A 13,708-nucleotide genomic window follows, 5' to 3' on the forward strand; every position below is an offset into this window, starting at 1 on the left:
AAATTCATTTTTAATCGAAAACAATAAATTTTCGACATACAAAATTATAAATTAAAAAAAAAATAGAATGAAAACATAAAATTATCACTCCCTCTTCCGTCGCTCTTCTTCTTCCTCCCTCTTTTCCCTCCTTCTCCCCTCTCTCTCTTCCGTCACTCTTCTTCTTCCTCCCTCTTCTTCCACTCCTCTCTCTCTCTTCCATCGCTCTTCTTCTTCCTCTCCCCTCTCTCTCTTCCGTCGCTCTTCTTCTTCCTCCCTCTTCTTCCTTTTCCAAACTAAAAAAACGAAAGGAGGGGACTTGCGGCCCGGCCCGGAAACATCCAACGGTGGGCCTGGGCGCACCTTCAGCGGCACGGGCATGATTAACGCCAAGCCGGGACGGGCCCGGGAGCATCCCGGGGACCGGCCCAGGCCGGAAAATGCCTCCCTCTATCGCTGCGTGACGGGGCCAGGACTAGGGCTGGGAAAAAATATCGAAAAAATGATATATCACTCGTATCGTATTGAAAAATATCGAAAAATTATCGGATTTTTGATATATCGTAATTTTTGACATGATACGATATCGTATCGTAAGTTTTCGATACGATAACGATATGAATTTCCTTATATTGCGATATATCGTTTTATATCGAACACACGAAATAATATATATTGTATATATTGAAACATATTGATATTCAATACATATTGAAGTCTAAAATTATAAATATATATAAATCCATTTAATTTTTGTGTTATTTTTCAAATTTGAAATTATATTTTTCGATATACAGGTATTCGATACGATAACGATATTTTGATATATCGTTCTTAACGATATATCGAATTTCAGTATGATATATCGAAATATCGATGCGATAATGATATTGATATTATCCATATCGAAAGTTTGATATATTGAAATTCGATATATCAAAACTTTCGATACGATAACGATATGAAATTCTCTCATATCGATATTTTCGATACAATACACAATACAACGTTTTCGATACGATATATCGTATCTACCCACCCCTAGCCGGGACCCAACTGCGGCCCGGCCCCTAGTGTTAATGATGCTCTAAGGAAAAGAGAAAAGTGTGGAGAAGACGGAAGAGGAAAGGATAGAAAAAGATTGAGAAGGAGATGGTGACGAATTTGAAGAAGAATGAATTTCCACTTGTAGGCAGCTATGAGTTGAAGAGTTCAACACATGAGTACAAGAGAGTGCGATACCTCGTTGGTGATCCATGGCGGAATCACTCAACCTAAAGAAAATAAATCATGGTTACCACAACGTAAAAGAGAAAGATGGTAGATGGCTAGATTCTTTAAGGAGAAGGTGATGTATTCGCAACAGAATTCTAGTCAGTGGAAAGTACCAAAAGTTTCTTATCAATTGAGCGGCACTTTATCAGTTCATCTGTCACCTATAAACAAAGAGTTAAGTTTCTTGCTAAAATATCTAAATAAGTGGATCATTGTGTTACAATATTGTAGCCGGATTTGTTCCAAACCAAGATATAGTTCAATGTGTTCCTTCAACTTTTCAATTGAGTATTGTTGAATAGTCATCATAATTAATATACTATAATTAGAGATAATTCATAATTATTAAAACCATATTTTATAGTAAAAAGTTTGATCAAATAGCCGAAAATTCAGAGAGAGAATACCATTTTAAAATGAGACCGGAGAAGTTGGTCTTCCACATACCACAACTTCATCACAATCACCCAACAAATTCTAACTAACACTCTCATTATCCAAAATCATATTATTAACCATCATTCTAATTCCATAGTTTTTTCCTTTTGTTAGTTTAGCTTTTAGGAGGAGAAAGAAATTTCAGTTTTCCATTTCAATTAAGAAAATTCCCCCCGGCGTATCATTACAATTTATTTCAATAAGAAAAGGACTTGAGCTTCTATTTGTCTCTCTTCTTTGATCTAGTTTGGAGCTTTTCATTTGTCCATTCTTTTAGATTGTTCCAGTAAGTTGCCTTTTAATTTAATTCAATCCAATTTGATTCTTCAATCTGTTAAATTGGTTATGAATTTTCTTCTCATTGCCTTTCCAGAATTTGGGAGAATTTGGGAGGATTGCTGTCGGTTAGTGAAGGAAATGTGCACTATATATTTGATTTAAAAGTGTTCTAGGTATGAATTTCTTGAAGATGAAAAGGTTTGAGGAAAAGAAATAATTATCAGCATTTATTTTATTAATTTGTGGTGTATGGATCTCATATTCTACTGATTTATTATACTCACATTTTATTAGTATGAAACTCGAGGTAATTACACTATTCATATTAGTACAAAATGTTTAAATTTTTTATAAATAATACAAAAAATTCATCCGTGTTTGATTTTTGTACATTTCATCAATCGTATTTAGAAAATGTCAACCTTTTGCGCACATGATATAAAAAATGTTTTAACATTGTTTCATTTTTATACAAAATATTTCATTATTATTTCATGTTGGTACAAAATGTTTCATCATTATTTCTTCGTACGTACAAAGTTAACAATGTTTAGACATGCATGACGAAATGTCTTAAACTAAAACGCGAATGAAACATTTTTATTATTTATGCAAACTTCAAACTTTTTTTTATCAATGTAAAACAATGATGAAATATTATGAATTACTATGTAATGCCCATTAAAGTATGATTCATATTCCACTAACTTTTTCTACGTAATTTTCTTTACAGAGTCAAACAATTTTTTATAAAAATTGATCTGATAATAAAATGGGACATTTATTACAGGACTGGAAGAGTGTAATGTTATGAAAATGCATGAAATATTTAGTGTGTTGCAGTGTGTAGGAGAAGGCACAAAATAATAATGTTCGGATTCTCAGTAAAAAACCTACAAAATGGGTTTGGATCACCTCGATCTCCGACTCCGAGTACAATTGCACGAGTGGAATCGTCATCTCCGCAAACCGACGTGGGAGAAATCGACACACGCGCACCCTTTGAATCGGTCAAAGCTGCCGTTAGTTTATTTGGCGAAAGTATCTCACCCAGAGCAAGACCCGTCACCAAGAAGACTAAAGCCGAAGAGGTACCACAACTTTACCACTATATTATGAGAACTACATTTTTACTTCATAATTTTGCTATATATTATTTGCTGCCCTTATTTTTTAAAAATATTATCATACATCTTTGAACTTTATGTAATATCGCTGGAATGATTTTTGAATTTTTTTTGATAAAAAATGCCCTCAAACTCTTAGATATATTTTTGTCAAACTTATTTGCTTTTTTATCCCATCATTCTTCTACTCATTATTTAATAATATGAAAAAAAACAATTACACAGTACTTCTTCCTAAAATCATGTTGTCGACTGAGAAATGTGTCATCTTAGTTAGAATGAAGAGAATGTTTTGTTATTAATTTGGATGAAAATATAACACATTATATCTATTAATCTAAAATAAAGAAGAGGGAGTTGAGAGGAGAGGAGAAATGTGAACAAAAATAAATAAATAAAATTGTTAATGGGTATTTTATTCTTATAGTTTAGAAAATGTAAAATTCTTTTCACAATATTACAATACAATTCAGAGATGTGTGAGTAATATTTTTTTAAAATTTTTTGCAAATGATATTATAGCTGAATTGGTATTATAGCAAAAAAAAAAAAACTCTTTTATAGTAATGTACTCCTTATACTCACTCAATTGGTATTTTTAATTATTCATAGCAAAAACTGCTTGAAAGAGAGACCCAACATCACATGGTAATTAAAGAGCTGGAATTCTACAAAGATCAGCTGAGAAGTGCAGAAAATGACAAGGCACAAGCTAAAGAAGATCTGCACAAGGCCAACCTTGCTCTCCAGGACCTAACCGGGAAGCTCGAAAATCTCAGCGAATCGAAGCAAGCAGCCATCAAAGCCACAGAGGCTATGAAACGAAGAGCCGCGGAGCTGGAGGTGCAGCAAACCGAAGCTCAAATGGGCAACGACGCATGGAAGCTTGAGCTCGACCTCGAGAGGGAACGCTACAAGGCCTCCTCGGGCGAGCTCATCGTGGCCAAGCAAGAGCTCGCCAACTTAAGACAAGACTTCGATGCAGCCCTCGGGGCCAAACTGACCGCCTTCCAGCGGATAGAGGACGCGCGACAATCCACCAAAGCCAGCGGGGACAGGCAGAGCATGCTGTCGAAAGAGGTCTCTATGCTACGTCGTGCTCTCGATCAAGTCAAGTTCGACTCCCTCCAAGCGCAGGAGGAGCACCTCAAGCTCATCGCAGAGAAGGAGGTGCACTTGCTCGTGCATAAGTCCGCCAAGGAAGTGGCCGAGATGGAAATCAAGGCCCTTAGAGAGGTCTACACGCCCGAAGAGAATCTGGGGCGAAAGCTCGAGGAAGCCACCGAGGCCATCAAGCTTCTGCAGGAGCAGCTCAATGATGTGCGCGCATCCGATCTCAACTCGTTGCAGACTGCACTCAGTGAGCTCGACTGCGCTAGGAAGGAGCTGCAGCAGCTCCTTGCTGAGGAGCGTTCGCTACGCGCCACTGTTGAGTCGCTCGAGCAGGAGTTGGAAAAGCTCAAGAGGGACCACACCGAGTGTGAGAAGAAGCTGGCGGAAGCAGAGTTGGATATCGAGCAAATGAGGCTCGACCTAGCTGAGAGGACGGTCGAGCTTGAGACGGCCCAGTCTAGGAATATACGCGAGGAAATGCAGTCCGCTCTCGATAATTTGCTAGCACAAGTTCAAACGGAACGAAGCCAAGCAGAGAAGTTCCACAACGACGTCCAACTACTAAGGCAACAAACCGAAGAGGCAAAGGTTACAGCCAAGGAAACAGACGAGAAGCTGCAGCTCGCGTTGCAGGAGGCCGAGGAGGCTAAGGCAGCACAAAAGCGCGCAGACGACCAGATACGAGACTCTCCCAAAGCAAACAGCGCAGCCAACTTGAAAGGCCCGGGACCTGCCTCTTCAAGGAAGATCAGGCTGTCGGTCGCAGAGTTCAAGACCATGAACCACAAGATCGAGGAAAGCAGAACCAATGCTGACTCGAAAGTGCAGTCTCTCACGGTCGACTTGAACAAGATAAAGGCGAGCCAGAATGAAACGGCGCAGAAGGCAGAGGTGATCTTGAAGCAGAGTGAGGACTTACAGTTGGAGATTGAGGACGCTATCAAGAGGACCGAGGTGGCAGAGGCCGGGAGGAAGGTAGTCGAAGGCGAACTCCAGAAATGTCGTATCGTGGTCGGAGAGCCATCTGGAATATTAAAAATGACAATAACTCCTGCATAGCACATATCAAGAAACACAAGAATATCCCTTCTTCTCATAAAATTTGTATGCTGTTTGATTAAGTGTAGGTAGTGTTTACAACTAGCCTCACACAGTATCATTAGATTGTTTATATCAACATTATTTTCATGAGTTCAAACAAAAGAATCACAGAATTAACCTCAATGAGAACAAATAATCATATCCATAAAATAAGTTATACATATCTAGATTCACCCTTGTAGGAATATTTATGAAATTTAGTATATTTTCTTTACAACATATGTTAAACGGATGCAAGATTAGGACTGTAACACCCACCTTTTTCACTTATCTTTAAACCATTCGGGAGAAATTGAAATGTAAACGCATTTCGTCCTAAAATTTCTTTTGGAGCTTAATTAGATGATTGTTCACCTTGTCTTCTTATGATTTGACCGAATATTTAAGTATCGGCATACCAACAGCTATGATTAAAAGATTTGTCCAAGGACGTATATACGATAAAGGAATATCTTTAGCAAATGAATGAGTACATGATTAAGGAGCAACGAACTACTTTATGAACAAATAGAACCAATGTATTACTCATAAGTTGCTACATATATGTAAACTTATGGAGTACAATCGTTTAAGTTACAAATATGCTTTTGGACTTCTTCCTCTCAACCCAAAAGGAGTGCCCACTGCTTCGGCCCACTCACACTTGGCCTGTTAGACCCAAGGGCAGCCAGCCCCTCACAAATAATTCGTCACCACCCCAGCCCATTATATAAGCAGACCTGCAAAATGAAGACAAATATCATCAATTCTCCAAGGTATACAAGGCTGCAGCAAGGTACTATAGATAAATAAATAAGGCTTTACTTTGATTACAAAACAAGGGAGGGTTTTGAGATGTCAAAAGATGTCCAACAACTTGCCTAAATAGGAATGGCAGCTGCACTCTTCCTACCACAAAAAAAAAAAAAAAAAAAAACAAGAATAACTATGAGTCAAAACCCAAGTGCTCACTAAGTGACAAATTTTTTTTAATGGATGGAGCAGTGAAGGACCAACAAAAATGAGTTTCTGCAGCAACATAACCGAAGAGGGACAATCCCATTTATTTTCTCACAAGTACATACTCCATAAACCACTAAAAATAGCTAACAAAGAGCCAAAGAGTTTCAGATTTGATCTCTGCCAAAATCCCAACAAACTCCAATACATATACACATATACCTTCTAATCAGTTTCACAACTCCAACACATATCAGTTTTCTCACAACATCGAGAGAGAGAGCTAGCGAGTGGGAAGAAGTTTTGTTTAAAGTCCAGTAAGAAGAACTACAATCTCAGCTCTTCCCATAGGAGTTAATTAATGTTCAAGAATTTCTAGAAACTCTCTCTAGAAAAATAAGAAAAAGAATAAAAGAGCACGCACTTAGGATGCATTCACGTTTAATTTTCTTGACTTCTTAAAGTCTAATTAAGTATTATTTTATTTCCTAAAGGCACGTCTTCGCACGTCATCTAAGGCCAAGTTAAAGAAATTTACGGAAAGGGATTTAGCTTTTGAGGTGGGCATTCTTTCAAAACGTGATTTCAGTATGAAAATGTGATTCTTTGCTCAAGTATATTGTCATGCCATGTTTTGTTTTATGATTACCTATCTGCTTGGCTATGCCAATTTAAGTTAAATCGAATTCGGGTCCCAGTAGGGCCGCAAACCCCACTCGGACTAGTGTACACATAAGGGGATCGTGAGCTAACAAAGGAGTTGGCCGGTCCAGTGACCGTCGTGGAATGTGGCCACATTCCCGGTTCACACAAAGTTCAGATATGGTATATCTATGTTACGTGATTGCGCAATCAAATTTTAATGAAAAGAAAAGTATTTAGTGACTCGGGTCTTTTAAGTAAAACCCCGTGATCACTCAACTGTGGCATTGACAATTAAAGATAGAACTATTTTTGGCAATGTGCCCACTGAGTATATCAAATACTCAGCCCTGCATGTTATTTTCAAATGTGCAGGTTGAACGTGGACAAGCAGGCGAAGGTGTTGGGACAAGAATTTTAAATAAGTAGTTAGGTAGCCCAAAGTAGCATGTCTTCATACGTGCTATTTTGTCTTGGACTCTTCCGCTGCTTTAGGATTTTGTACTAGAAATTTATGAACCTAGACCGCACTCTGACTTTATTTTGGCCTTGATTCACTTTTGCCTATGAGACTAATGTCCTTTATTCGACTTATCAGTTATGTTTATCCCACTATATTGTTTTAAAAGTGTTATTTAGTCACGTATAGATGCAATCACTACCACTATGGAGTTGTGGTCGTGACAAGGACATACTTGATTATATAGAGAAGCCGGTATCTGCAAATGGCTTCGTCTGTTGCCGAGCATTGTGCAGACAGATTCAAGTCGGTATTATGGCTTGCTACATGAAATTATTTGACAACCTATAGCTATAAGATTGCTAGCTAGAATTCTAATTGTGGAAGATGTGATTTCAGCTTCTCCAAACCAGAGATCGGTTAATTAGAACTTGCAACACCGAGATCCTTGAATTTATTTAGCTCGGATTCCAAAGTCTCTGCGATGACTTCTTTATCAGCATCTTCAGGCAAAGTTACGTGAACGGAGCCTTGCTTTACTGGTTGGGAAGGTTGAGAAAGCAAGAACTGCTGCTTAACGTAGTTGTAGAGTTGTCGATGAAATGGATGGTCCAACGAATAGCAATTTGCCTCTGAATATTTTGAAGAGTCGGAAGATCTCTTACGACAGAAATGAGGAAGGGATGAATAATCCATTATCTGCACCCAAGATAGTATGTTTCATTTTAGCTAACATTCCAAATTCAAACTCACAGGAAAAAATGGAAAAACAAAAAGGGAAGTGGAAGCCTAATATGTTATTAATATGGCCAAGAATTTACCTTAAGTAGATCATCTTCTCCACAACTGGAGAGTACATCGATTTTACCCCTTGTTCTTTCTTGAAGAAGTGGCTTTACTACCTGTTGACAGATCTAAGATTACGCTCTCGAAGAAAGAAAAAAAACAAAGAAAGTTTGCTACTGGTCTTCTAATGATTTGCACGATAACTGAAGTGTGAGACGAACCCTCCAACATGCTGAAAAGACGTATGGTGCATTCACAATGTAATAAGTTTGCGTTTTCTCAGGGTAGTTTAGATCGTCGATAGAAGAAATTATAGTCAGGAGCTGCAAAAGAACAATAAGTACAATAGTGTTAACATACAAAAGAATCTTCTGTATCAAGCTAAATCTGTCTATTAATCTACCTTTATCTGGTTTAGTGCCGAGAGTTTCAAGCCGGTCATATCTAGGATCTTTATGCATTTACTTATATGTTTCCCATACTTTTTTGTTGCAGCAGGCTGAAATAAGAAATTAAGAATGGTAAGTCATGTGGAACTGTGAAAAATGGAAGAACTTAGAGAGGAAGTACGAGCGTAGCTTACAAAAACTACACGATCCCTGTATTCGTTAATCTGAATGTGCGATTGCACATAATAATGAACCTAAGGCAAAGAAAAATGCTGTCAGAGGTAATGAAGAACTTTAGAAAATTTGGTTTGTGCACAAAATTCAATTCAATATGTATAAACTATTAGCAGCAATACTTACGGATGCTCTGTCGAATGTGCTCAGGCCTACTCCAACAGCGAATACAGGGAGACCCTAATGATGAAAGAGCTGCCCGTTAGTGAGTGTATATACAGAATTACGAAGAAATAGCTAACACTGATCAGACGCTAGCGTATTGTCTATATCCTTCTTCATAAACACTCACCTCATTTGAGTAACCGGATAATCCTATAAGCTGAGAATCACGTATTCCTCTGTAGAGTTCCTCAGGAACAATTGGTTTCTGCAGCAAAATGCAGCAATGAAGATGTTAAGTAAGTAATAAGGGAATCAACGGTCATGGTAAATGTTTCTAATATCCAGATGGTTCAATATATGTGGAAATCCACCATGGGTTTTTGGAAGTGAAAAACAGAGAGGACTCAAATTTTCGAAGTGAAGGCAAGTTCAACAAACTTAAGCTTTTGGGAAAATTGTCCAAATGAAGCTAATCAAGACCTTGGAATACAGAAAACATGCAATTTACACACATTTGATATCAGCTACTTTCTTATGAAAATGTATATGTTGCCATGTTGGAACATACCGCTAGCATATTATCGATGTCGTTTTGGACTCTCCACTCCAAGCTGTCAACCAACTGACAGAATCACATCATCAGCAAACAGTTAAGATACAATTCAGCAGCATATTGCATTTCATAACTTAATTCAGAGAGAAGGATTTTTTTTCAAACCATCTTATGAGCCTTTTGAGCATTCCCTTCTCGCGCCTTCAGAAAACGTGTAAACGTTTCATGAGGATATCCTTGATGTACATTCTGCAAAATTGAAACAGCTCAGAGACTTCAAGAAATGTAGCAAAATTGAACAGTTGTTTTGAGCCTAAGTTTTTGCATAAATCCAATCTTTCCTTATCCAGTTTCATCAAAAGAAAAGCAATATTAATAACCAAATTCAAGACAACAACCAAGGTCAAGACTTTTTTTTGCAAATTTATGCTTTTCCATCTTAATAGTAGAATAACTTTCTATAACATAACTTAATACCATGTGTTAGGTAAACAAAAAGAAAAAGATATTGTCAGAATAGGAAGAGTAAACATATACTAATACTCCATGATTTATAAAGCCAAAGAGTAGATATGTGCATTTCTAAAATGATAATCTTAATTCTTGAACAAGCAGAAAAATTTATAAAAAAGAATGCAAAGGAGAAGCAAACCTTGAACGTTTTCTGAAGTGACTCGCCCACTGCATCTGCATACAATTCCACAAAAAAAAGTTTAATAAATCAGGTAAGAGAAAATGGGGACTTGAAAGAAAATTCAAGAATTATAACCTTCCTCCATTAATGCTTCAAGTTGATTGATGACTTCTTGAGTAACAAGAGCCATTTTTTTTCTTCTTCTTCTGCTGAAGGAAAACACAGGAAAAGATTTCCAAGAATAAACTTATGGCTAAAACAATCTACTCAATCACCTCACATGGACATATTAGTGCAATTCTTTAACAACCTTGTTAGTTAAAGGAGAAAAAAAATTAGAGAGAAAGGAAGATAAAGATTCCACTTTTAATTTATAAAAGAGAAAGTTGAATGGGGTCAAGATTCAAGAAAGGCAAACCACCCTTTTCCCTCTCGGTAGCTTCTTTGATCCTTCTCCTTTATGATTCAGTCAATAAGCATCCCTCTGAAATGCTGCGTATTCAGAGTTGGAATTTAATGTTTTCAACGTGGAATTTGTAAAATACAGAAAAGATGAAGAATAAGTACCTACCTCTAATTTAAATGTAATAAAGTGATTCTGTATTTTATTTTATTCTTGTTTCATCATCAATCGGTTGAAATGGCACATCTGGTCGGTTGTGGGACAGCAACCAAAATAATACAGTAACATTTCCTAGAGCTAAAATAACTTTACAATTTGAGAAGATAAGGCAATCAATTATTATAAAATAGTAGGAGAGAAATCAGGCTGAATGGAACGATTAGTATACACACTTTGAGGAGATGGATATATTCATGGTAAATAGCCAAATAAATCGTGAAAATTATTAAATTCTGCTTTATTTTAATATTTTTTTTAAGAACCGGAATGATAGGAAGTTTCAGAATTTTGTAATTATTTCATATGTCGTTTTTTCTGTAAAATCTATGACTAGATTTCACAATTATCCCACCATCGCTTCTAGATAAACCACGTGACTAGGTTAATATGTCATTGTTGTTTTGTTCATTGTATAAATTTGGTTGCCACTTGCCATATCATCATAGGTTTCATTAAAAAAACGACATATGAGATAATTGCAAAATTCTGTAAGTTCGATGATTTATTATTCTAGTTTTAAAAAGTATGGGTCAAAAGCAAATTTGACCATTCTATTTCTACATGATCTATTTTCCAGTTTGTCCTATATTTATAATAGGCAATACCAAATTTCTCTCTTATTCACCTACATACAAACTAAATAATTTATTTATTTTTGTGTAATCTGTTCTCTATTTCTTAGTATAATTTATTTGCTAACATTTCCCAAAAATTAATTCATATGGGTTTGCTTCTCGGTATTCAATCAGCCTCTACAAGGCTATAGCAAACTTCTCCAATATTTTGCTTTCACTGTTTTGAAAGACAACCTAGATGAATTAAAATAATTTTTAATTTATTTTTAAATTCTAGATATTTTTTTAAGAGGGTTATTTGGGTTGCAACCCCCACTAATTTCTTTTATACAAAAATTTTAAAAACATTCGTATGTAATTTTTTCCATTGGTAATTTTTGCTAGCAGACTTTTTTGCTTAAAGTCCATTGCCAGTATCGTCGGCTAGAATTCGCTGATAAATTCCCCAGTGTAAAATGTGTATTTCTTGTTGTATTACTTCTTGAGAGGACTTTGACAAACAAGTGTGTGGTGAATCTTCTTAATATCTTAAATCTACTTTTTTTTTTGAAACGTGGTTTAATATAAAAACATCCGTTTTGAATATGAGGGTGTAGCAACTCTGACTTTACTAAAGGCAAACATGTGTCATTGGAATTAATTTTATTTTCAAACTCTCCTTGAACAATGGAAATATGCAACATTACTTAAGTCACAATTAGACTATTGTTGTTTTTAAGTTACTCTTATTTTATCATCGTTCACAATCGTGAGCGTTCTTAGTTGTAAATGATAATTAAGAGTACTATAGTTTACAACTAAGGAATATTTGGAGGTTGCAAATAGTAATTATGGATATTTTTATATTAGTGGATAGGTTTTAGTTTGGTTATCTCATTTTGGATATTTTTCTCTCACTCATATTGATAATAAAAGAGTATTTAGTAATTCAGTACTCATATAGTCTTGAGGTTTATATTGAAATAAGATAAGCTTTATTGGACAGACATGAGCCCAGCCCAACATCCTCTTAATTCTAATAAGTTTTATAGTAGTATAATATTATACTTGGGCCCTGAAAAGGCTTGTTCTCTGGCATTAAAATAAAAGGCCCTGAGATAATACACCATCATTTAAATCATAATTTTCTGTTCAATTCTATAATTTTTAAAACTGAAATATAAGTCATAACTTTTCATATTTTTTGCAATGATTCAAAATGATAAATATCGTGAATAATATAACAAAATTAAATATGATGGTATAATAAAATGGTGTTGTTTAGAAAAAACTGTTGTCATTTTATTTTCAATGAAGATTGAAACAACCAAGTTATTCGACATGAAGTGATTTTGCACGTCAGTTTCGGTTTTGACTATTGTTAGATAATTACAAAAGGAATAAAATATTAAATATTAGCATATTGTAGTTTTACAAACCTTAGGACTGACAAGAAAGTCAACGAAAAGTTGTGATTCGAACGAACGAAGCAACGTTGGGCTTGGGGTTCCATTACGGTTACGGCCGGCATTTTATGCTTAACTATACTATATAGGCCTACTAAAATAACATACTAGTACAATATATTGCTACTTTCAAGGGCCTTTATGTTTTCTTTATTTTTCTCACAGTCAGTTTTTTCTTCACACTTGCTAATTTCATTGGAACCCTTTCATTGCATAATACTATATGTTTGCTTTTTATTTTCTCACACATAGTAATTTCATAAAAATATAATTTTAAAATTTCAAAATTATTAAGTAATGAATTTCACATATACTAATATTTAGTTAAACATAAAATGCGTAAATATTTCAAAATTTAAGATAAGAGAGTAATTATCTTTATAATATAACAATTAAAATATTTCTTTAACGCTATAAATATATCATATAATATTATTGATTTTTATTCAAATTTTTGGTCGATGTTGCCACAGCTAGTAATTTTATTTGAAAATTTTAATTTTAATATTACAAGTTTATTAAATGAATTTCATGCAAACCAATATTTATGTATACATAAACATGTAAATATTTTAAATTAGTATCATAAAGTAATAATTTTTACAATATAAGAAACAAATTTAATTCGTCAGTCCCATAAATGTGTAAATATATTACTACTCCTACATAATATCGTAAATCCAATTTTAAAGTTCTGTTGTAGCTGTTTTCGATGATATTGGTACTAAAAAAACTCTATAATGCTGACATAAATTGGGCTATACAAAAAATATACTCCTCCAATACATATATCATAATCAAATTCAAAATCATACACGCATTCAAAGTTGACCTTGATTAAGCCAAGATACTCGTTAGTATTCGCATATTCCATTTTATGGTCTTTTTTCCATTAATATAACAAGCACGAATGCTATTAAATATCACTTTATTTCTGTTGATGGTGATATGAATACTAGCAAATATATTTGACTACATCTTACCAATATTCTTACATTTCATCCCATGCATA

General features: G+C 35.1%; 2 protein-coding genes and 2 long non-coding RNA genes across 6 annotated transcripts; 2 read left to right on the forward strand and 2 right to left on the reverse strand.

Moving 5' to 3' along the window:
- Positions 1–2,840: 2,840 nt before the first annotated feature.
- Positions 2,841–5,313, forward strand: LOC125213918 (WEB family protein At1g12150-like). The gene is made up of 2 exons (XM_048114714.1): positions 2,841–3,062; positions 3,711–5,313. Exons 1-2 carry the CDS (start codon positions 2,841–2,843, stop codon positions 5,268–5,270), a joined length of 1,782 nt encoding a protein of 593 aa, XP_047970671.1. The 3' UTR covers positions 5,271–5,313.
- Positions 5,314–5,789: 476 nt separating this feature from the next.
- Positions 5,790–6,603, reverse strand: LOC125213920. The gene is made up of 2 exons (XR_007175039.1): positions 6,117–6,603; positions 5,790–6,031 (listed from the first exon to the last, which is right to left on the reverse strand). It is a non-coding gene; the product is annotated as an uncharacterized LOC125213920 (long non-coding RNA).
- A 69-nt stretch (positions 6,604–6,672) lies between these two features.
- Positions 6,673–7,490, forward strand: LOC125213921. Its single transcript, XR_007175040.1, has 2 exons — positions 6,673–7,076; positions 7,269–7,490. It is a non-coding gene; the product is annotated as an uncharacterized LOC125213921 (long non-coding RNA).
- Positions 7,491–7,574: 84 nt separating this feature from the next.
- Positions 7,575–10,612, reverse strand: LOC125213919 (phosphatidylinositol/phosphatidylcholine transfer protein SFH12-like). Of its 3 annotated transcripts, none has more exons than XM_048114717.1 (12): positions 10,476–10,612; positions 10,190–10,263; positions 10,073–10,107; positions 9,586–9,669; positions 9,436–9,489; positions 9,055–9,132; positions 8,889–8,942; positions 8,723–8,782; positions 8,543–8,638; positions 8,361–8,462; positions 8,175–8,255; positions 7,575–8,052 (listed from the first exon to the last, which is right to left on the reverse strand). In XM_048114717.1, the coding sequence occupies exons 2-12, from the start codon at positions 10,242–10,244 to the stop codon at positions 7,774–7,776; spliced, it is 978 nt and encodes a 325-aa protein (XP_047970674.1). In that variant the 5' UTR covers positions 10,245–10,263; positions 10,476–10,612; the 3' UTR covers positions 7,575–7,773. The 3 variants fall into 3 exon arrangements, with proteins under 3 accessions (XP_047970674.1, XP_047970673.1, XP_047970672.1); XM_048114716.1 differs by having other exon boundaries at positions 10,190–10,260; positions 10,476–10,598; XM_048114715.1 differs by lacking the exon at positions 10,476–10,612 and having other exon boundaries at positions 10,190–10,458.
- Positions 10,613–13,708: the final 3,096 nt, after the last annotated feature.

This window comes from Salvia hispanica, chromosome 3 (assembly GCF_023119035.1).
Source record: "Salvia hispanica cultivar TCC Black 2014 chromosome 3, UniMelb_Shisp_WGS_1.0, whole genome shotgun sequence".
In the NCBI taxonomy this organism is placed as follows: Eukaryota; Viridiplantae; Streptophyta; class Magnoliopsida; order Lamiales; family Lamiaceae; genus Salvia; species Salvia hispanica.